The sequence below is a fragment of the Borostomias antarcticus genome (assembly GCF_949987555.1).
Source record: "Borostomias antarcticus genome assembly, chromosome: 8".
Taxonomy (NCBI): Eukaryota; Metazoa; Chordata; class Actinopteri; order Stomiiformes; family Stomiidae; genus Borostomias; species Borostomias antarcticus.
The window spans coordinates 22239892-22264082 of NC_140241.1; the positions used below are offsets into that span (position 1 = coordinate 22239892).

Genomic DNA, 24191 nt, shown 5'->3' on the forward strand with positions numbered 1-24191 from the left:
GTATACATACATACTATGTATTTTGGTATCGTCCCAGTAAAACACCAACGTTATGTGCAAGCTACCCTATTGTAATGATTATCTATATGCAGATGCTCTTTCCAATGTTGGCTAACTAGCTAGCCAGCTAACGTGATTAGCCTTTTTCTGTACATGGCTAGCTAAGTAGCCTACGTAAAATTACTCTCGCAATTATTGTTAAAACGTTCGCTTTTGTGTAATTGTAGCTTAAATTATAATGTTGGCTTGGCAACGTGAGAATATTTCAGTTGTGTACACTATAACTTTTATGAAGTGTTGTTGTGGGCCATTGTTTCCTAATTACAGGCTCGCGCGAGCTCCTGCACGTTCGTACTGTTTCATCGCTTGGAATAAAATGTGATAATTAGCTTACTCATTGATTTCGCATTAACCCACGACACCGTTAGTATGTGTTTGTTTTTAGGCATTCATTTTTCCGATTTTAACGTAAACAGAACACTAGAAGCCCCAACAACGGAGCTAGGCTAGCTAGCAGGATTTGTTATAGCAGCCATCTTGGCTTTTGGCACGTGGTCCTGTGGAGTGTGCATGTCAGCCAACGAGAGGGTCACCCACCCACTCTCTCTCTCTCTCTCCCTCTCTCCCCTCCCATGCTCTCAGTTGCCAACCTCCCAGTTCTTGTTTGAACTGAGCAAGAAGCAGGTGAGCGGGGCAGGAAGAGGCGCTAAGACGGGGACAGGCGTGGCCAGGGGCAGTCCTGGGACAGCACCACAGGCTCTGTGAGTCTTGTTCAGTTGAATGCCCTCATGAGTATTAACAGAAGAGCACCATATACATATGCACACACACTCTAACATGTCGCTCTCTCCTCAGCTCAGCCCAATGGTCTCTGATGGTTCTGTCTGGCCAGCCCTTAGGTGGAGAAACACCTGATCATCAATATAGGCAGGCACACGTAAGTACAAATGCACATACGTTTCCAAAGACGGGATAAACAAATGGGAATATTGATATTGAGTTAGCGGTAGACATGTGAGATTCATAAGACGCATCACTGACGCCAGGATGTGTTCCCCACTTTTATGCCTTTAAATCAGGGTTGGAGTATTCCAGGTGTGTGGCCATGGCCATGAACACCAGTAGAGGAGGGAACCAAGTGTCTCATTCTCTCTCCACAGTTGTGTGGTTGTAACCCCCCACTAGCTACATATTCATTCAATCTTTATTTAACCTCGTGAATCAATTGAGAGTAAGCTCTCATTTACAATGACGTATAATCACTCTATATTTGAACTTGTACTACAGGTGAGATAATCCTTTTTAATGGTCTCTCTCATTGCTGTGCAAGACTTGGGTGTTCTCCTGCTCTGAGTGCCCATTCTCCTATACCTCCCAGATCTACCTCCACAAGCACATCAAGAGGAGCCATGACAACCTCTGTCTCTGCTGAGGAACACACAGAGCATTATGAAGTAGCCAGTGCCTTGGCGAAGGTGTTTGAGCAGCAGTCATCAATGGATTAACTCCCAAGACACAAGGAAGAGACAGCGCAACACACGCTATGACTCCAGTGACGAAGGTAATATAATAAAGTGCATTCAACAGTCCCAAAAGAGTACTACTTGAGTTGACTAATCTGAGCTAATTTACCTCTACTATATGTTCCAGTGCCCAGGCAGCCGGTCGGCAGAACTCACACCAGACCAGCTATGCCAGGTGCCAGAGCCGGAAGGCCTGCTCTGCCAGTTATCAATGCAGGTATCCATGCATGTTTGTGTTGGTGAAATGTCTATGCATATTTGCACACTTACAGTTAACTCAGGACTGTCTGAAGACTCATGTACTCAGTTCACTAATTCGCTCATCTCACATCTCACTACTCGGCAGTAGATGTTCATCGCCCGGGTCCTTTGAGCCAAGGCGCTGTGAGCCCAGGCCCTTCAGCCCTTCAGACGTCCAGGCACGAGCAGCATGCATCAGCGATTAGCACCCCGGCCAGACCAGGTCAGGGTCTGACATGTCGAGTTGATTCTTCCCCTTATGCCAGAATCACTACGCCGCCAGCACCATAGTTTCCTGCTCATCCCTTTATCCTCTGGTTTTCAGGTAGTTCTCTGATGCCATCGCCTGTGAGACCAACAGCTCCAGCAGTGTTGCCATCAAGCTCTGCAGATGCTGGTATGCTGAATTTTGTGAACTACTTCATGCTGCATGTAGGGATATACTTTGAGCTGAATATCCATTATGGGACCGTACAATTACTTATAGCCACATCTGTGTTTAATATCCAGACTTCCAGAGGATGATGTGTCAGCAGTTCTCCAGCGTCATGCAGAGTCTGAGGGAGATGGCACAGACAATGATGAGGCTGGAGCAGAGACTGGAGCAGAGACTGTCCGGCGAGTCTGCAGACAGCTATCGGGGAGCAGTACTGGATGACCTGCACCCTGCTAAAACGGAGGAGGAGCTGCTGGTCTTGGAGGAGCAGCTGAAGGACAAGGATCATCAAAGGAAGATGGTGAGTAACTTCAAGGCAGAACTTTGTTCCTTATTTTTGCAGAGAAGTGTTAAGGAAATGTAAAAGTAAATGATTGTCTTTATGTTTTGCAGACACGATATCTGAGTTCCATTGGCGGCAAAGATCTGCCAGATGTGGTCCGGCGGGTGCTGTCAGCCATTGCCATACAGAGTGTGGTGTGTCTACAGCGTCCATGGGAAGAGGGGGAAGAAGCCTCTGAAGAATATGACCCTCTACAATGTCATATTACGTAAGGGATTGTTCATATTTTCGCAAAATAATACATTGTCTTTGCTTCATGCCATGTGCATTGAAACCATTCCCTTTTTGGTTAAAAGGTGCAGTTATGGCCTGTAAGCCAAGTACCACTGTGACAGAGGTGTCTGCCCAGCTGCAGGAGATGCTGAAACATGCCCCTGCTCGATGCAAAAAGGTATGTGATGTCAGGCAGTTAATTTTCTCGTATCCAGTGACATGGCACGCTTCCAATGAACGTATGCGATTTGCTTTTACAGCCATTTCATTATGTCCTTAGGCATCTGCTCCAGCCCAGCTGACCTCCCCAGCCCAGCCCCTGACCGCAGCTCCAGCCCTGACCACAGTGGAGTATTCAGAGGAGGATGACCTCTTCTGCCCAGACCCTCGATTCAGATGTGGGTGACCCCCAGCCCGTCTCCCTAAACCTGCCTTTCCAGCCTGCCAGGATGGATGCCTTTTTTGTAAATAGTTTTTGTACATTTTAACCATTTTTTTGTGGGATACAACGGTCTGTTCCCGGTCTGCCTGCCACAGAATGCGCACTGTTTCATTTTTGTTTTTAGAACTTTTGCAATTGTCAGATAATGGGTTGCTAGCCAGAGCTTGTACATGCTTTTTTTTGCTTTTCTGGCTATGCGTAATGTGACAGACCGTAAACCTCATCCTTGTAAATATGTATACTTTTAATTTGTAATGTACTTTGTGTAATAAAATGTTCTAAACTGTTCAGTCTTATATTGGTTTGTATCATAATGCTTGCTGCTATATCCCCATATAGCATTAATTCGTTTTTGTACTGGTAAATGCTAAATATAGCCAGTGGTACTGCAAATGCTAAATATAGCCAGTGGTCAGGGTTTAGTAAGTAAGTGACCATATTTGCACCGTGCGAAAAAGACGTGCAGACCAAGTCATATAAATACCTGTAAATCTAGTGTCAGCCAGGTGAGTTTATGACGGAGGTTCCTGCCCACGTTTTTTGCACGCGGCCGCACCGTATTTGCACCGTGCGAAAAAGACGTGCAGACCAAGTCATATAAATACCTGTTAATCTAGTGTCAGCCAGGTGAGTTTATGACGGAGGTTCCTGCCCACGTGATCACGTGCGTTCTTTGCACGCGGCCGCAACTTCGGAATGACGTGTCGTTCTTACGTAGCGTCTACTAAACGGCAGATCTCGCGTTTCCGTAAATGGCCGCGTAATTTCCGCACGCGGCGCACACGAATCGTCACCTAAAGCGGCCGTATGTCGAACGTTCGCGCAACCTGCGTGTGTTAGTAGGGAAGCCAGTACGTTTAGCCGTTGGTCTAAATTGAACAGACACGGATTGGTGTAACAGATTCTCCCCCTTTTCGTTCTGTCTTTTGAGGTAGTGATATTCCCGCAACGGCCTGACTCCCCTTTTCGTCTGAATGGTGCGTTCCGCCAACACGGAAGACTACTGAAGAAGTGTTGATTGTTCACGCCTCTTTTAAATGTGGAGGCGTGGAATGCTATCTAAACAAAGAGCTGCCACGGAAATATTACACCTCTATCTAAATGGGCAGAGCGCAGATATTGTGGGCCCATTGCGGGACCTATTTGCAGCAAATTTGCGGAAGCTCTGTCTAAAAATGCCTTTACTCACTTGGCCCTGATGTCCACACTGACACTCTGAACTCGTTGGACATACTTGCTCTCATGAGAGCTTTCATCACCACAACCCCCCAACGCAAGGCCACGTTTGGTTTGGTTTGATTGACTCCCACAGCATCTCAAGGTAAGACATGGTAAACTATAAGTTGCCGTTGAGCAGTAGCCTACTTTTTGAAATCAAACTGATATACTTGTGTTGCAAAAAATGTCATATATATTTGGATGTTCGTGTGTGCTGGCCGCTGATTTTGCATTATAGCCTAGGCGGTAGGCTATGCTCGTTGTTAAACGTGACACGTTCGATAATAGTCAGCGGAGTTGTGTATTGTTTGCAAGCTTGGAGCCTGTTTGTAATAGCTATGGCAGACATTTGATGGTTGCTCGGGTTTGTGTCAGGTTGTGTTTGTGATAAAACTTGTATTGCAATGTTATGGAATTCTAATGCACTGTGTGCAAGCATACATTACTGACTTGATTATTTTCTGTGGAGTATGCGTAATGTGACCTTGTGCACATTGGGAGGGGGGGGGTGGGGGGTCATATATACAGCACCCCCTCCCACAAAATAGTTCCCATGGCCCTGTTTATACTGGGTGTTGCATTAAATTGTATTTTCTAACCTAATATTCATTGACACTGGAATTTTTGAGCCTTCAAAGCATCAGAATGATTTAATATTGGTACATAATGAGTTCGGAAATATATCATATACTGTACTTTTGGACTCTGGTCTAGGGAAAAAGGACAGCCATTAGGGTGTCAAAATTTTTGCAACAAAGTTCAAAAGTTGAGCCAACCTTTTTGGACAGCCATTGTGTGTACAGTAGTCATTAGATTTTGGATTACATCCCACAACGGCAGACGTGCTATCCTACAAAATGGCACCACTCATGGGAGATGATGAGTTCTCAATTACCTGTCATTCTGTCTCCCTCCCTCTTGTCTCTATCTTCTCTCTCATCTCCCTCTCTCATTTCCTCTCTCTCAATATGTATCCTGCAGTCCTGTAGGGATGTTAACAGTTAACCGTTTAACTTATAGCCGCTGAACTGATAAGAATTCTAACCCATTAATCTTATCAGTTAAATGGTCAATCAAGCCTTATCAGTTAAATTCTCAAGTCAATTGAATTTACATGCATAGCCCATCAACTGGGATGTGGGGGAAAACAACTCTTAAAGCCAACAGAAGAGGGCGCTGTGCTACCATTTCAGATGCCAGCTGTCACATGACTAGCAAAGTTTGCTCTCACAGAGTCAGACGACATGAAGCAAGCAAAACGGAGTTTGGTTTGGTACCATTGAATTAAAACATAAATGAAGTGCGCTGCAAAATATGCAATTCTGTCTTAAACGTCAGTGCTCAATTTAGTAGCAGTACTAAGACCGTGCAGGCAGTACCACATAGGTAGTAAACATCCACAAGCCCCATTTCATCTCAGACTGAGTCTAGCCTATTTTTTGAAGTTATTGTCTAGTTCACAATAACGTTACTCTTATGTAAAGTTATGGCTCTAGCCATGTTTTTCCCCCATAATGTTACTGCAATGTAAAGATATAAAGTCTGCCGGTGGAACATGATTTTAAATCCTTACCTACCAAAACGGAATGGCCAGCTAACATTAGCTGAATTAAGAAACTTGCTGCTTGGCCTTTCAACTTTATCTGACAACGGGTGAGTGAAAATATGTCCTTCTTATAACCATTGCCAGTGGTCTCTTCATCTCCTGTGATTCACTCACCAACATAACAATATGGTAATGTGGATGACGCACATGTTTTCCCCCCGAATAATAACGAGTATCTTCGGATAGAAAAAAAAAATGTTTCCATCGCGTTATCTGTGCCTTTCCGAATAACGTATTAGTATTCGGTCGCATCACAAAATCAGAGTATACTATGAAACCTCCTATAGTAGAAGCAGCAAATCACTGAGATAGAAATCCAATGGCTTCCAGAGTGTCAGTCCTGAGTTCAGTCAGATATGCAGGCGTATTGTGTATGTTTCTGGCTTCCCCGGCGCAGAAAACGCTGCAGCAAAGCAAGCACCTCAGGAGAGGAACCGCACAAATGAAAATACCAACACAAACTACAGGTACAGGATGCAGTGTGAACTATCCATTTACATACACGCCATCTGCAGTAATTAACACCAAAAAGCTGACAATTTATATAGGGCCGGAGACTATTATATTGAGTCAGGCTGAACAATATACTGTAGAAGATGCTGTCTTCGGGATGATTAAAGCCCAACCCAACACCATGTCTCCAATTATAGCAATATTTTTCTTCCACAAAGTGACCATAGTCAGCCTGACCACCCTCTCCTGCTCTCTGCTTCTGAGCTGACCAGATATACAATATTCTGGAGGGAGAGAGAGAGAGAAAAAAAGAAAGAGAGAGAGGTCTAACATATGAGTGTGTTGTAAATTATTCAAGCCCCCTCCCAAAGGTCCTTGCTACAGGCTGGTTCCCTTTGCTATACCCGCTGTACTGTCTTCTAGTAATGGAGTGTGCTTGACAACTCAGCAAAGGTATTATTTCATTATTTAATACTGTACTGTATGTACAGTGCCTATGAAAAGCATTCACCTCCCTTCACTAACTTGGAAAAAAAAAAGATAAATGGATTTAACACAAAGAACTCCGTAATGTCAAAGTGAAAAAAAGAATGGACATATTTTTCTAAATTAATTAGAAAAAAAATACATAAAAATACATACATTAGTGATTGCATAAGTATTCGCCCCCTTGACACAGATACATAAGCTCTTGGATAATACATTTTTCTTGAGAAGTCACATAATTATGGAGTTCACCGATGTGCAACTGAGGTATTTCACGATTTCAGAATGAATACACCTGTCCCTGGGTGATTCGACAGTTGGTTAGTGCATTCCCAAACGACGACTACACCATGAGGACTAAGGAACATTCCAAACAGATCCGGGGACGGTTCTTGAAGAGCACCAATTAAGAGAAGGATATACTGGCAGAACATTTTCAAGCCCAGTTAAGCCTATCGTAAAAACATGGAGAGAATAAGGTTCAACTGTGAATCTGCCTAGAAGAGGACATCCTCAGAAATTAAGTAACCGGAAGAAGCTGGTCATAGACAGAGAGGCCAGCAAAAGGCCTTAATAACTCCGAAGGAGTCGTCTACGGCTCAGATGGGACAAACGGTGTATGTAATAACAAGCTGCACACTTCAAATCCGGGCTTTATGGGAGAGTGGCGAGGAGTGAGCCCTTGTTAAAAACAACAGAAAAAATCTCAGCTAGAGTTTGCCCGAAGGCATGTGGGAGACTGAGACCAAGTGGAAGAATATCCTGTGGTCTGATGAGACTAAGATGGAACTTTTTTGGCCTCGCAAACCTAACATCCAGTGAAATGGCCCAGTCAAAGCCCAGAGGCCTCAATCCAACTGAGAAGCTGTGACTTACCTAAACAGACTCACAGCTGTTATTGCCAGAGTACTTTGGGGCAGATGTACTAACGTTTGCGAGCGCAGCGTAAACAGCGCCTCGGGCAGTCTGCAGAAAGCGTGCCGGGGTGCGTCTTCAGTTTGCGTTGGATGTACAAAGCCTGCGCCTCAGTGCGCAATCAGTGCATGTCACCGCCCCAAACTGCAGGGAAAATATAGCGACTTTCAGTAGCAGGCTTGCTTTGTCCATAATTATGTATATAATTATGCTTTGTTATAAATTATGAGGACTGACGTGGCAGGCTATTCCTGGCATCTATTCATTTACTAAAGCCAATTGTTTACAAAACCTAGTAGCCCTGAATGGTGCCAATTGTAATCAGTGAATGTCTGCATTGTGAATGCTCCAATTTTAGTGCATGTTTTTATCATAATTTACTGCATCATTTCAGGCCTTAAAACATTGAGACATCTATCTGAGACCAATTTGGTTAGTGGCCTATGCGACCTCATACTGTAAATATCAGTGTTGCACGAATACTGTATTATCAAATTATTTATATAATTTGATAATTATAATTATAATTATTCTGTGGCCCTGCAGAATGAGATTTGACCCATGTGCGTTCTGTTCGTACATGTACACACCACGCCATGTTGTCAGGTGCATGGTGCGATGACATAACGTCAAAAACGAGCGCTAACATGTTAGTACAGTACATCTTCCCCTTTGTGTTTAGGAGTGACAAAAAAAACAACAACATAAAATCAATGTTGATTCCATGTTGTTAACAATAACGTGAAAGCGAAGCAAAGTGTGAATAATTTTGCTAGGCACGGTGCCTTTTGCTAGGCAATGTGTTCATCGTGTCACACATCGGCCACAGGGACACGATGGGATATCAGCAGCCTCCATCCCCCTTTTCAATCCCCTTTACTCACTCTCCTTCTCTCCTTCTTTCTCTCTCTCCCTCTCTTTGTCCCTTTCTCTCTCCAAGACACATTCTCCCTCCCACTTTCTTTCATCCTTTCTCTCCACTTTTCTCGCCCTCTCTCCCTCTATCTCTCACACACACACACGCACGCACGCGCACACACACACACACATCACTCTCCTCCCTAAGGGTAGGCCTTTTTACGTATCACTTCCTTAATCCCCACTGACAAGCAGAAAAGCAACAGCACCACATAGGCATTCATATTTACACTGGGAGGCTGGACTTGCATAACAACAGGTGGGGGGGGGGGGGGCAGAGACAGAGACAGATCTAAAAAATACAGTTATTGAGATTTAAACGACAAGTGTGGACTATGCAGAATCGGCCCACTCTGCAGACCAAGTCAGCAGGCCTGCCAAGCGCTTCAGTGTATTTGTTTTTTTTTCGTCTGCCATTCTTCTCTGCATTTATTAATCCACATGCAATCTGGGGCCAAATTGTTCACCTCATACTGTAGCCTTGACCTCACTGAGGTTTTCAGACCCACACCTTTTTATTTGATTAAATATGAATGGGACCCAGGAGACTTGGTTAGACACAAACTAATTACAGTTAGATGTACAGGGCAGCCATAATGTACATACCGTAATTCATGAAACGCTTCACAGGTGTACATTATTTCTTACAGTGTAATACTGTATGTTCACGCTTCCAAACACACATAACAAGAGACTGAAATGAATACAATAGGCTACAGCAATAATTAATGTTTAACCCATCAAGATTCAGATGGTGTGTTGATGTGACAGCATTTTTAATTTCTGACCTTTGTGGACTGTGACCTTTTTCAACAATAATGTACTTTGCTTTGTCTGACTTGGTCTGATTAACTCTGCCTTTTGTGTCTCCGTGCTTCAATTTAAACATCAGCGTCTTTACCCAGCTGTCTGTCTCAATTATCACATGAGCAGATGAAAGGAACTGTTCCAGGTGGGTGTGGTTAATGGGTAGCAGGGCTGTGTGGAGAACTTACTTCTGTGCTGAAACTAAAGGTTCTGTGCTGAAATTAAGTTTTCCACAGTGGATGTATGAGTGGATTTCAATTTCGTCCTCTAGAGAAGCCTATCTGGAGATATCGTGGTAATGATCTTAAGAACTCAAACAATGGGAAACTTAAAGTAAGGAGTAACACACACACACACGCACACACACGCGCACACACGCGCGCACACACACACAGACACACACACACACACCGCACGCACATGCCTGCAGATATAATAACCTACTCTGAGTCTGGAATGAGAGCAAGGCTTCAGCTGAGTAAAAAATATTAGATTTCCCCTCAAACTTTACAGCACATAGAACAAAATAATGTGTGTGAAATGGAGTTATGAGATGAAAACCTTCAGCTGGGAAGTTTCTTTATTTGTTTTTAGAATCACATCCGTGTGATGGAATAAACCGTATGCGAGTATAACAGATTGGGGTATTTTCATGTGAAGAAAATTAATTGCACACCATTTAAAATTCCCAGTAGGTTTCACACGAGGACAAGTCAGTCCACTGAGAGTTTTTCTTTCTTTCTCATGTGAAATGTGTTGCGACATGTTGAGATATTCTATTAAAACCAGTCAAGCAGAGTCGCGTATCTCCCTCGTACAAGCAGGGACAGCCTGGTGAGACTGTTGCATGCGTGTGGCCAGAAGAGAGTTTATAATTGTCTGTTAATTGCGTTGGCATTTGAGTGTGGAGGAGCAGACAGAAATCCATTAGTTTTGCTCATGACACTCCGCATTAACGTACTGTTCTGCTGCATCTTGCTGGTCTGACACGATCCGGAGAAGACGACTATGATAATCACCTCAACAACTGAGTAGATTTAAAACGTTAACACTGATGGAGAACATGGCACGATGATGATGATGATGGTGGTGTTGATGATGATGATGATGGTGATGATGATGGTGATGATGATGATGATGGTGATGGTGATGATGATGATGGTGAAGATGATGATGATGATGATGACGGTGATGTTGATAATAGTTATGAAAAATGATAACGTGGTGATTAAGCTAATGATTTGAATATGAACAACAAAAATGGCGACACTATAGAAAGTGATGGTGATATCAGACCAAGAAGGCCATCCATTTTTTTTTTTTTACACCAAAGCCAGAACAAAGGACATTTCTTCACTACAGGTACGTAGGACATAAAACGGAACCGATTTGATTCTGCAGGGAGTGTCACGGTGGCTTTTCCAAACTGTAGCCTCGACTGAACAATAGCTCTAAATTTCATACAGAATATGTGAGTCAGCCAGCGTCTGAATCCTCATCTGTGACCCTCACTCTCTGAGCTGGTTTGATCTCTTCTACCCTGTAAACTGTCAAAGTAGCGCATCGCACATCAAAAGTAAACAGTTCATATGAAGTTAGACGACAAAACAATAGGAGACAGAGAGTGCTCTCCGCGGGGAGGGGTGGGGGGGGGAGAGAGGAGAGAGCCATCTCGGTGGGGGGGGTGCATAAAGGCCTCCATTGTCTATTTTGCACAGGGCCTCGCATGTCTCCCAGACAGCCCTGGGTTTTACCCATAATTCAACAGTGTCTGGGGGGGGGGGGGGGGGGGGGCGTGCACTGACCTGTCGATGATTCCGCACATATCGATCTGCAGGTCGCTGAAGTTCCCCGTCAGCCTCTGCTGGACCCTGATCAGGTCCACGGGGACGCCGTCCACGGAGATGAGGCGCATGCATCCCTGGAACACCACGAAGGGGCTCCGGCACTCTCCGCTGTGGCCCCCCCACTCTGGGCAGCCTGAGATGAGCCATATCATCACAGCAGATCAATATCTACTGTACTGTACTCTCCACCAGAAAGGCCTCCCGGCCAAAAGCCAGGGATCGATATTACAAGAGTGCTACTGTATAATACGCATCGTTGACTGGTGTGGGTTTACATTCAACAGCTGCTATGCCACGCTGGTTTTCGCACATCTGTCTCATCACGATTCCCTAACCCTAACCCAATTTTTTGACATGCTGAGTCTTGAAAATACTGTAGCAGTTATGTTCCAAGCCGGCAGTCACAAACAAAGTTGCAAACAACAACGAAAACAATGCTATTGTACTGTACAGCAAGTGGTCCCTGTGTCCTTCACACAATGTGCTCAGGGCCAAGTGAACCGCTTTCCCAGTCTGTGTGTGTGTGTGATTCCCAGTGTGGGACCAGAGCTGAAGATGCCCCCCTGTTGCTGCACATCGACAGGCCCTGTAAGTACAGTATGTGTGGGAGCTCATGGTGTCTGGGCCGCATGACTGAACGCCCAATTTTTAGGTCAAACTCAGCGGCACAGGAGCCTCGAGCCACCTGCATGTTCCTGACCGCTGTGAACCTGTGGTGAACACACTGTGAACACACATACACACACATGACAGGCCTGCAGGGAGGAGAGGTGAGGGGGAGGAGAGGAGAGAGGGAGGAGGAGGGGGGTGGGGGTGGAGGAGAGGAGAGAGGGAGGAGAGGAGAGGGGGAGGAGGAGGGGGGGTGGAGAGGAAAGGGGGAGGAGAGAGAAGAGAGGAGAGGGAGAGGAGAGGGGGAGGAGGAGGGGGGTGGAGAGGAAAGGGGAGGAGAGGAGAGAGAGAGGAGAGGAGAGGGGGAGGAGAGAGGGAGGAGGAGGGGGGTGGAGAGGAAAGGGGAGGAGAGGAGAGAGAGATGAGGAGAGGGGGAGGAGAGGAGAGAGACAGGAGGAGAGGGGGAGGACGGGAGAGGAAAACGAGAGAGGGAGGAGGAGAGGGGGAGGAGGGGAGAGGTGGAGGAGGAGAGGAGTGGTGGAGGAGGAAAGGGGAGGAGAGGGGGAGGAGGGGAGAGGTGGAGGAGGAGAGGAGAGAGGGAGGAGAGAAGAGAGGGAGGAGGAGAGGGGGAGGAGGGGAGAGGTGGAGGAGGAGAGGAGTGGTGGAGGAGGAGAGGAAAGGAGAGAGGGAGGAGAGGGGGAGGAGGGGAGCGGTGGAGGAGGAGAGGAGAGAGGGAGGAGGGGAGAGGTGGAGGAGGAGAGGAGAGAGGGAGGAGGAGAGGAGAGAGGGAGGAGAGAGGGAGGAGAGGAGGGGAGGAGGAGGAGGGAGAGAGGGAGGGGGAGGATTAGAGGTGGAGGGGAAGAGGAAAGGGAAAGGAGGAAAGGAGAGGGTGAGTAGGAGAGTAGAGGGAAGGGGGGGGGGAGGATCGGATCTAAACAGAGAGAACATTGTGGAAAGCTTTAGAAGAGAACAAGCTCCTCAAGTCATGTCTCAGGAAATGCTTCCACGCATTCAAACACCACGGGTGTAGTGAGGAACCCTTCTAAACATCGCGTCACATGACGCTGCCATCTCGTCCTCACCTCCGAAGAAGAGGCTGCTTCCTTCAGGAAACGCTGGGCTGGCGTGGGACGTGGCGCCCACCTCTTTATCCACGGTGACGCTCAGCCGGCCACGCCTGGAGCTCACGTCCACAGAATGCCACTGTCCGTCGTTCAGGCCTGACCCTGTCAACACAGACGTCTCTGTCAGCATCCCAATCCCCCAGAGTTCCCCCCGAGTGACACACCTGAATTGTAATGAACTCTCTGATGGCGTCCGACCAGGTAGGATGTGACAGAACGCCCTCCCACTCAAGCAGCTATCGCTGGTTCATTTCTCACACACTGCTGCCTAGTCTGGAGGTATAAATGTAACAGATTACCTGTACATCCACTGTATCACTGAAGGGGAACCCACAAATAGCTGATGTTTTCAGCCGTGTTGTATATGTTGGGTATCCCTGTGTGTGCGTGCGTGCGTCTGACCTGTAGCGACATCCAGCACGACTCTGCCGTCCTTGTGGACCTGCAGTCGGACCCTGGCGTCGCTCAGGTGCAGCCACAGGCCGGCCCCCTGCTGCGCGAGGTCAGAGGTCATCAGAAGGCCCGCCTTGTTCCACGTGCGGAACTGCAGGCTGACCGCCAGCCCCTCCTTCTGCGTCGCCCCCGGCAACTGGAGGAAACTCTCCGGGGCGGCGAACGTCACGGCGACGGAGACCGTCTCAGCACAAGTAAAGGTCACATTGCCCTGGTAGGGAAGGGAAAGAAAGGATGGGAAAAAACGACAGAAAAAAAAACGCCGTCGTCTCCGAGCCTCCCAGGGTGACGGACGCGCTACCGTCCCCCTCCCCAGGTGGGAGATCTCTATAACGGTTCCAGTCTTTGCTGGAAAGGGGAAGTCCGTCGGGGGGGAAACGGTCCATCAGGTCTAAAAGGTGTTTACGGAGGCAGTTAAAGTGATATACAGTGAAGCACAAGCTGTACACGGTGCTTCGAATCCATCACCATAATATCACGCTATTCTACTGTCCTAGAGAACAACATGAAATACATCCTTAATGAAACCCCCCTAGGGCCTGCTTCACCTTGTGTTTGCGCTGTAACCACTAGCCTCGGAAACATGCTACAGTATTTAACGCTAAATGCGCTCGTTTATTACGAGTACAACCATGTGTATAAACGTACAGTATGGCTGCTTAGTGGTTTCTCAGTAAGCCTAGAAAGCAATCATAGAGTTATTTCTCAAAACTGTCTACTCTTCATTCTGGAGAGAGTAAGGTACTGTAATCATTTAGGGGAATGTGGGAAGATGTGCGAATGCGTTTATTTGAGGTGTGAACGTTGTTTGGGTGGGTAGGGGGGGCGTGTGGGGATTTGGGGGGGTGCAGAGGACATCTATTATAGTCCCTCTTCACTTGTGGTCCCTTTATCAGGAATTTGTCGAATTAATTAATGAGAAATCATCTTAAAAAGATGCTATTTGTGTCCGGGTGGTTCTTTAGTACAGCTCGCCATATGGAGGAAGGCAGAATGGGAACTCGTCACTGTGGAGAAAAACAGGCCTGATTTCCCTGCAGTCCCCGCCCACACACACACACACACACACACGCGCACACACACACACACACACACACACACGCACCCTCACACACACACACACACACACACACACACACACACACACACACACACACACACACACACACACAGCCCTCTGTTGTGTCCCTGGTTGAATCTTGAATAACTGAGTTGGGTGTGTGGAATAACACTACAGATGGAAGTGATGTTCTTCCTGAAAGATTGACCAGAACTATTGGAGTCTCTATGGAAATATTGGAAGCGTTGAAGCATCTGTGGTATCCAGACGGACCATGAAAAAGGACATGAGTGGGGTTTTTTTCCTTCTATTTTCTGATACTTCAATATGCACAGCACCACCATCACCAACACTGTAGAATTAACCCAAAAACACTTCTCAGAGCACACAAACACAGAGATACATACTGTACACACACACACACACACACACACACACACACACACACACACACACACACACGGTCTTCCTCAGGCTATGGAAGGTAACCTACGGCCTGCTGTGTTTGCTGCTGCTGCTTGGCCTGTTCTATCAGGTTGATCTCGTTGTATTGCAGGTTCTCCAGGCAGCCATGGAGGTTCTTCCTGGCAACTGGTGGCCTCTGAGGTCCATGGCATTGGGTTCCGCCCAGGTTTATCTTGTGGGTGAAGAACACACACACACAGCCAATGTATATAGTGAATGTATAACCAGAGAGAAAAACAAACGTTTGTGTGTGTTCATCTGTATATATGAATCTGTGTGTGTGTGTGTGTGTGTGTGTGTGTGTCAGTGAAGAAAGCTTTTAAGAGAGAAATGGGGCATGCCATGTCCCGCGTGCACGAGAGTGTGTGTGGGGGCAACGATTCCAGGAGCAGGTCACACGCGACACAAACCTCGTTTATCTGCCAGTGACTCAGATCCACGGGGACTTGGATCTGCTGAGTGCTTTTGTCCACAGTGAAGTTGACATGGCCGCCGACACTCTCCACGGCCACGTGATGCCAGTGCTGGTCGTCCAGCAGGCTGCCCAACGACACGACCCTGTGGCTCTCGGAAGACACGGTTCTACCTGGAGGATATAACGACAGATGGACAATCAGCCGCTGAGTCATCAGAGAGAGAGAGAGAGAGAGAGAGAGAGAGAGAGAGAGAGAGAGAGAGAGAGAGAGTATAGATAGAGGAATAGATGGAGCTACAGAGTTCAGCTGGTGTTCAAAAGCTTCTTTTTTCTGGGTTTGCTTTTTGCTGCAGCACTGCAAGCCATTCCAATGTTACATTTATAAGTGGCTTTGAACAGGAAGTCTTAATGAATTGGCTGCGCAAATGGGGTCAACTGGACCAGGAGAGATGGAGGCTGACAGACGGAACAGCTGTTGGAGGTGGTTCTCAATTGTCTCCACAGAGACTGTATAAACCATACTGGAAAAAATGTGAGAAATAACAGATGATACTGTACATAATTAAAAAGTGCGGCAAAAACATAGCAGGACATAGTTAATGATATATGAATTTCAGCATGTCCAAATGAGTGTATCCATCTTTGTATTCTCGCAAATTGGGTGAGAGTTTCTCTGCAAAGCCACACCAGAGAGAAGAGCAAATTCACAGTGTGATTAAAATTGCATTAGGCATTCTTCAGAGAGCTGCGATGGGCTCGGCCGCACCAGCCATGGGAATGACGAATGTCTGTCACTTTACCGTAAAACACATCAATTATGGAGGAGCCATTTGTGTTGTCAGATTAGTTCGGATGAGAGATGTGGAGCAACGCAATTAAGAGGTCTTGGGGCGCGCCTGGCAAACCAATACATATATCTTTATTAGTATTGATTAACAGAACAGACTCTCCCACTGAGTCCTATTCAGACCATATCTCATTTCAGAGCAGATGTGAGGGACAAGTTTGAGGCGGAATTAGCGCCGTGGATGGATGTAATTTCCCTTCAGTGTCAAACTGCAATCACTCCTCCTCCCTTGGCTCCTGTCTTGAGGTTCTCGTCAGTCGTGGCGTATGAAGATTAGAGTCTCCTGCTACTGAGGAAGTTCACTCACTCATGTTCATTTTTTGCTTTGGGCTGGTATCATTTGTACAGAATTTCATACTGTTACTTGTATCCTTAGTGGCATTTCATTGGGCAAAAGGAATGTCTAAAGAGATTTTTTTTTCTTGCATATCAGGCAGGTAGAATTTCCATTCAACTCCACAAAAAATACTGCAATGTCCATACTTCTTGAAACCGTCTGTGTTCCTAACGTTAGTTAACCATGAAAACAGCCTCTCGGTGGCGAGCTGCATTCCGGTCATAGTTGCGTGTGGATTGACCCACCTGGACTGTATGCAGCATTCACCCTGCACGCTGCGCACAATAACAGCATTTCGCCCCACATTTGAGCGACACTTGAATTTTGCATTGTAGGCCTGCCGGCGGCCTGTACAAGACATGATTATGCAGGCCGGATTACATTATATTTCTGACATCATGTCCCGGGCCGGATGGAGGGGTGGGGTGGGCCGGAAATGGCCCACGCGCCGGGAGTTTGAGACCCCTGGTCTAGAGAGTTGATTGCCACAGGTCTTTGATCACAGTTTATGACTCTTCAACAATCTTGGTCGGACCATTTGGGTGGGTGATCCAGCAATAGGGCTCCGTTCAAAAAGGTTGACGGCACCAATCTCTCTCAGCATAATGCTGCGGGTGCGGAACCTGACTCGGGTGAGATGGGTGTAGAGAAGAGCATCAACTCCACAGGGGTTGGGGTCTTTATCTACCAGATCATCTTGTCTCCTCTGCTTCTTCAAACTATTCAATCATTGGTTAAAAGAGATGTAAATGCTATGCTTACACTGGATAAATGAATGTTTAGGGGTGTATCTAGGAAACCTTTGATGGACTTGTGCAGGCCTGGCGGAAGGCGATTGGCCGCCCTAGGCAAAACAACGACAGCGCGCCCCTCCGCGGCTAGTGCCTCGGCGCCCTAGGCAATTGCCTTGTATGGTTTAGTGCATGCGCCGCCCCTGACTTTGTGCCCTGCTCAGCTTGGAAGACTTTCCTCTACTGCAGTGGTTAATTTAAATGTCTTATGTAACTGAGAAACACGGTTCCTTCTTTCTTCTGTTTCTGATTTCCATGACAACACTAACGTTTCCATGACAACACTAATTATTTTCGTAAGCCTACTTCTGTTGTGTCTGTTTTCTGCCCTCTCTGTTTTTTTTTGGTCATCTCCCAGGATTGGTTAACTGCCCCTGTCAATCATCATTTGCAGTCCTGTCCATTATCCACCCAATTGGTTCCCACATGGTTTATCCTCCAATTAAGCCTCACCCAGGCCAGTCTGGGTAAGTCCATCCCCAGGATGAAATCACAGAGTCTGGAGGTGTTCGCCTCCCACTCCGCACGCCAGGTGTGGTCCACCCATCCTGCCTCGCTGATGTTAAGATCTCTGCATCTCGACTTGAGACGCCGGGGAGACTCCACTGTTGCAGTGAGCCTGTTGTGGAGCAGGTGGTTAGGCTCCACGGCCCGGCAGGCGAGACGTGCTGTGGTTCCTGTGCGGCGGAGGCCAGCGGGCTGGATGCCTGCAAGGATGGAAAGGTTGTCCACAGGGGTGGGACGCAGGCATGCAGTCATGATGCGCAAGGCTTCGTTGATAGGCAGGTCGATGAGGCGGGTGTGAGCGCTGAGACACCAAACCAGTGTGCAGTATTCACTTTTTGTACTGGGTGTGAGCCCTTCGGCGTTCAGCTGCAGAATTCTGGGTTGCGCAACCTCCGCCGGCTGCTCTCCCCGCCTGTGGCAGCCAAACACCAGCCCGGGTGGTGGCCCTCAGTTGGCAGACTTTGCTTTGATTACGGTGGTTAATCGAAGCTACTGACGGGGGGGCACCACGAGAAGGTTCATCTGTTGCCCTCCCAGATAGCAAGCGGATGTGTAATGATTCTGGGCCATATATGGGCCGGAACTAAGCCACAAGGGCCAGATCTGGCCTGTATATGGCCCAGATCCGCTTGCTATCTGGGCTATCAGAGGGGCGTGTGTGTTATTTAAATCCTCCCGCTCCCCCTCTTGGTAGTGGCATTCTTTGTTAGTCAGAGCACGGTATTAGGGACCGGGTAGCTGCCGGAACACTCTTGTATTTGCCAATATTCAGAATCTTCCTAGAAAGTCTGACTTCCAATGCATGAAAAAGCACCAGGTCCTATGCCAGAAGTCCTCAACTGGCATACGGGGCCAATAGTCCTGATGGTGGCGCTACAGCAATGGTCTAAAGTTTAAAACTTTAAAAAAGCATAACAAATCAGCTGTACTTGCCATCACTTTGCAACCACCACCTGACCACATGAAATCACAACAGAAACCTCCACATGTTTTGAGCTGGCAGGAATTGTGAAGCTCATCACTGTTTTTTTCAAAAACTGTAAAATCTATCAAACCCTACTTCTCCCACAGTTTTTGATCAATTGATACCTCAATTGCTACACTACATCTTCAGACTGTCCTCCACAAACAATCTTAACATATTTTTGAAATATCAAAATTTGAGCCCACAGCGCATCAAAATGTTTAATGTAAACAGTACTACCTTACTGCAAATATTCACGCAATAAATCTCCAGTGTTCATGAAAAAAATGACCTGGCATGTAGTGTGAAAACCTTCTGAATTTTCTCTCAAAAACTGTATTTGACAGTATTTTGAGGTCTGTCCCCTCAAACTACTGCTGTTCATACAGGAAAAAAATACACTACCCACAATCCTCTCCACCATCTCCACCAATCAGAGACATTCTTGTTGAAAACCCTGCCCCAATAGCGGACCCTAGGACTACAACTGGCTAAATTGACTGATTGAAGAGGACACCTGTGCCACTGATTGTTTGATTGGTTTCCACCCATCTTGTTAGTCTTTGTATATACTGTGTATAGCCTACAGTACATGTAGCTCCCCTCTTGTTCTTTGTCTGTTCATTATTTGCTGTAGCTGTGTTGTCCTGTGCCAACTTGTAAGTCTGTAAAATGTCTTTTGTTCTCCACGTGTTGAGTGTATACCTTGGTTTTATTGTTTAGTCTTTGGTTTTGGTTTTGGCCACTCGTGCATTCCACATTTTGTGGAAACTGCTGAAACATCCATGTTACATGCACCTGTAACATTTACAGTACATGCAACCCTTGTGATTGTGATGTTTAAGTCAGTGTGAAACCATATACGGCTTCTCACATTGCAGGTAGCTCAATGAGAGTTCAAACCCAAGGGGATGCAGAATAAAAATACTAATGCATACTCCACTGTGCTGTGACATGATTTTTTAACGATATGTTTAATGTATAGCTGTTACTGTTTCTTTTGTTTGCATTGCTTCATCTGACCAGTCTTTTGACTCAATCAGCGCCACCTGTGTTCAATCCAATCAAATCAGTCAACCAGTGAATGCATGCTCAGTCCAGAGTCCCACAACTCATTCCCATCACAGTATGTAGGCCGTATATGTTCATGCAAGATTCCTATGGTGTAAATATCTAGCTGTGACATTTACATTACCTTCCCTTGGTGTCTGGTTGTGAGTTCAAGCCCCAGGTGATGCAGAATAAACATTTTTGTTCTCCACTTGTTGAGTGTGTACCATATTTTTATTTTTTTTATTTTATTTGTTTACCTCAAGAGTTCAAGCCCAGGGGATGCCAAATAAAAATGCTAATACATACTCAGGCATTGTGCTGTGACAATTTCTTTTCAAATAAAAGTTTAAATTATGGTCTGGGCAAATACATGAGCACACCCTCATGCATTTGTCATTGTCTCCTCGTCTTCCTCCTCTTATAACTCATGCACACTTCCTCATAGTCCTTTTGTATTGTAGCAACCCAGGGGACAGAGAAGACCAGACATGCCAAAATGGCAGTGGCACACAGACAAGGGAAGCAAGTTGCAGAACATAGCCAGAGGTTGTCTCTTTAATAAACTTAACTTAGTGTTACAAATGAAAGATCTCAAACAAAATCCACACATGAGGCAGCATGCTTTCTGCCTCACTCCTCTTCTCCCAGGCTTCCTCTGGCCTGGGTTTTCCAGTTTTTGGTGAGAGGACGTGGCTGATTTGCTGAGCCAGGTGTGGACAATCAGCCCAGGTAGTCATTAAGCTCTAACAACCTGTGGGGTTCTGGGAACTGCAGTCCCACAGCTAGCGGCCACTTTGGGTTGTGAGGGCCCCGGGTTGCCACAGTATTCTATCAAAATCCAATCATGTTTTTTTTATGTAAAACAAAATTTGTGCTTATGTATGTACAGTACAGTAGTTGGACTGAACCAATTTCAACCAATATGACATCCACCCTCAATCTTCAGCTTTCAGCAACACACAGCTAAGATTCATTATTTGGCTAGTTATTCCACTTACTCCTCCGGGCTAGTTATTCCACTTACTCCTCCGGGCTAGTTATTTAACTTACTCCTCTGGGCTAGTTATTTCACTTACTCCTCCGGGCTAGTTATTTCACTTACTCCTCTGGGCTAGTTATTTCACTTACTCCTCTGGGCTAGTTATTCCACTTACTCCTTCAGGCTAGTTATTCCACTTACTCCTCCGGGCTAGTTATTCCACTTACTCCTCCGGGCTAGTTATTTCACTTACTCCTCTGGGCTAGTTATTCCACTTACTCCTCCGGGCTAGTTATTTCACTTACTCCTCTGGGCTAGTTATTTCACTTACTCCTCTGGGCTAGTTATTCCACTTACTCCTTCAGGCTAGTTATTCCACTTACTCCTCCGGGCTAGTTATTCCACTTACTCCTCTGGGCTAGTTATTCCACTTACTCCTTCAGGCTAGTTATTCCACTTACTCCTCTGGGCTAGTTATTCCACTTACTCCTTCAGGCTAGTTATTCCACTTACTCCTTCAGGCTAGTTATTCCACTTACTCCTTCAGGCTAGTTATTCCACTTACTCCTCTGGGCTAGTTATTTCACTTACTCCTCTGGGCTAGTTATTCCACTTACTCCTTCAGGCTAGTTATTCCACTTACTCCTCCGGGCTAGTTATTCCACTTACTCCTCCGGGCTAGTTATTTCACTTACTCCTCTGGGCTAGTTATTTCACTTACTCCTCTGGGCTAGTTATTCCACTTACTCCTCCGGGCTAGTTATTTCACTTACTCCTCTGGGCTAGTTATTTCACTTACTCCTCTGGGCTAGTTATTCCACTTACTCCTTCAGGCTAGTTATTCCACTTACTCCTCCGGGCTAGTTATTCCACTTACTCCTCTGGGCTAGTTATTCCACTTACTCCTTCAGGCTAGTTATTCCACTTACTCCTCTGGGCTAGTTATTCCACTTACTCCTTCAGGCTAGTTATTCCACTTACTCCTTCAGGCTAGTTATTCCACTTACTCCTTCAGGCTAGTTATTCCACTTACTCCTCTGGGCTAGTTATTCCACTTACTCCTCCGGGCTAGTTATTCCACTTACTCCTCCTGGCCCCGACCCAGTGCATAACTGTTGTATGTTTGTTTGCTGTCCTGTTTAGTTTGATCACTAGTCCCTCCTCCTAGGAGCCCCCCCTAGGAGCCCCCCCCCCCCCCCAGGGGAGGGTGAGGTGTGTTAGGTCAGATGCCCGCAGGCTCTATGGAGGAGAGAGCCGCTTAGAATTTGTAAAAGGAAGTTCTTAAAAAAACGCATCATCGTCTGGCCCGCGAGACCACTTACACTCACACGTGGGTATATCCCTGTTTAAATACATTAGGTTTGTTTCCCCAGGCAGGTGCCACCTTTTGTATTTCTGGGACTAGGTGGGACCAGTAGTAAGCATAGTTACTGTAGTGAGGATGTAGTTCTGATTTTGTAGTAGAGTAAGGTAGTAACAGGGAAGTAGACGACAGGGACAGATCTAGGGTGGGAATTGTGTTTTGTTTGTTCTTTTGGCCCCGTCTGTTTTGGCGCCCTCCCCTTAACTCTCCCGAGGTTCACCTCACTTCCACACACATTTGGGTTTGGTCTATCACTATACTATATTATTATTTGTTGCAATAAACCCCACTTCTGGTTTTTGCACTTCACCCCGTTGTCTGTCATCCCTGGATTATAGTTATTTTGTTCTTGTCTGTGCCGCTGCCTCCACACCGGCTCTTGGTAGCCGACACATGCTTGTTGCGTGGTCCCCTCCACTCTATCCCCAGACCTACCATCTGGGAGGGGCCGTAACTAATACACTGATAACTCCTCTTCCTCTAACACACTGATAACTCCTCTTCCTCTAACACACTGATAACTCCTCTTCCTCTAACACAATGATAACTCCTCTTCCTCTAACACACTGATAACTCCTCTTCCTCTAACACACTGATAACTCCTCTTCCTCAGCCGTCTCAACAACAACCATGCTGTAGTGTTGGCAGGGTGGGGAGAGTAGTGGCTTTATCACAGTCGCTACAATAAATGTTGTCTTTAACACGACTACTGGGATGGGTGGAAGGACATGCGCTGAGGACAGAACATACTGCATTAACTCTGATTGGACAGAACTTACGGTATTAACTCTGATTGGACAGAACTTACTGTATTAACTTTGATTGGACAGAACTTACTGTATTACCTTTGATTGGACATAACTTATTGTATTAACTTTGATTGGACAGAGCTTACTGTATTAACTCTGATTGGACAGAACTTATTGTATTAACTTTGATTGAACATAAATACTCATCATGTGAGGTCATAGGGCAAAAGACAATCTATGATGGAATGCACAGCAACACAAGCACACATGGACAGAACAACACAAACAGTATCAGTCCCCATGTTAAAAGCAGCCTTATGAAAGTCACAGCTCTCTCTGTGGTGATGTACAGTATGTAATGGTGAATGCTTTTGTGTCTGACAATCTGTCTCATGTAATTGTATTATATCTCCCAGAGGGAAAAATAATGTATTGCCTTTGCAATCTGCCTTCGCGGCATTCTCTATGAGCCTGTTCTGCTAAGTGCTTACTGTGCTTTGTTATATGATTCACTCAAATATCATATTAGAGACTACAGGGATAGCTAACACATAATGGCCGACCATGTAGGCCACTTCTCTGTAACTATTTGTGCACTATCCTGTTAGTCATGTCTCTCTTATGGAGTATCTAGCCCATGTTTACTGCTCTGTATATGTTCTTAGCCAATAGACAAACATTTTCCAGGAGCTTGCTCGATCGTCTTGTACATCACCAGAGAGAGAGACGACTTTCATAAGGCTGCTTTTAACATGGAGACTGATACCGTTTATGTGTTGTTCTGTCCATGTGTGCTTGTGTTTCTGTGCATTCCATCATAGATTGTCTTTTGCCCTATGGCCTCACGTGATGAGTATTTATGTTAAATTAAAGTTAATACAGTAAGCTCTGTCCAATCAAAGTTAATACAGTAAGTTCTGCCCAATCAGAGTTAATATACAGTAGTAAGCTCTGTCCAATCAAAGTTAAGAGGGAAGAATTTTTACAGCTATTTTTCTGGCCCCCGGGTGAAACTGTTTTTTTGCTTC

General features: G+C 46.1%; 1 protein-coding gene across 1 annotated transcript in view; it reads right to left on the reverse strand.

Moving 5' to 3' along the window:
• Window positions 1-24191, reverse strand: part of cntnap3 (contactin associated protein family member 3) — a gene marked incomplete at both ends in the record, with an annotated part of 128697 nt that overhangs the window by 41020 nt on the left and 63486 nt on the right. The window contains 5 exons of the mRNA XM_084442528.1: window positions 11406-11580; window positions 13139-13282; window positions 13583-13844; window positions 15187-15330; window positions 15569-15744. Of these exons, the coding sequence (XP_084298654.1) occupies window positions 11406-11580; window positions 13139-13282; window positions 13583-13844; window positions 15187-15330; window positions 15569-15744 (901 nt within the window). The remainder of the gene's footprint in view (window positions 1-11405; window positions 11581-13138; window positions 13283-13582; window positions 13845-15186; window positions 15331-15568; window positions 15745-24191) is intronic.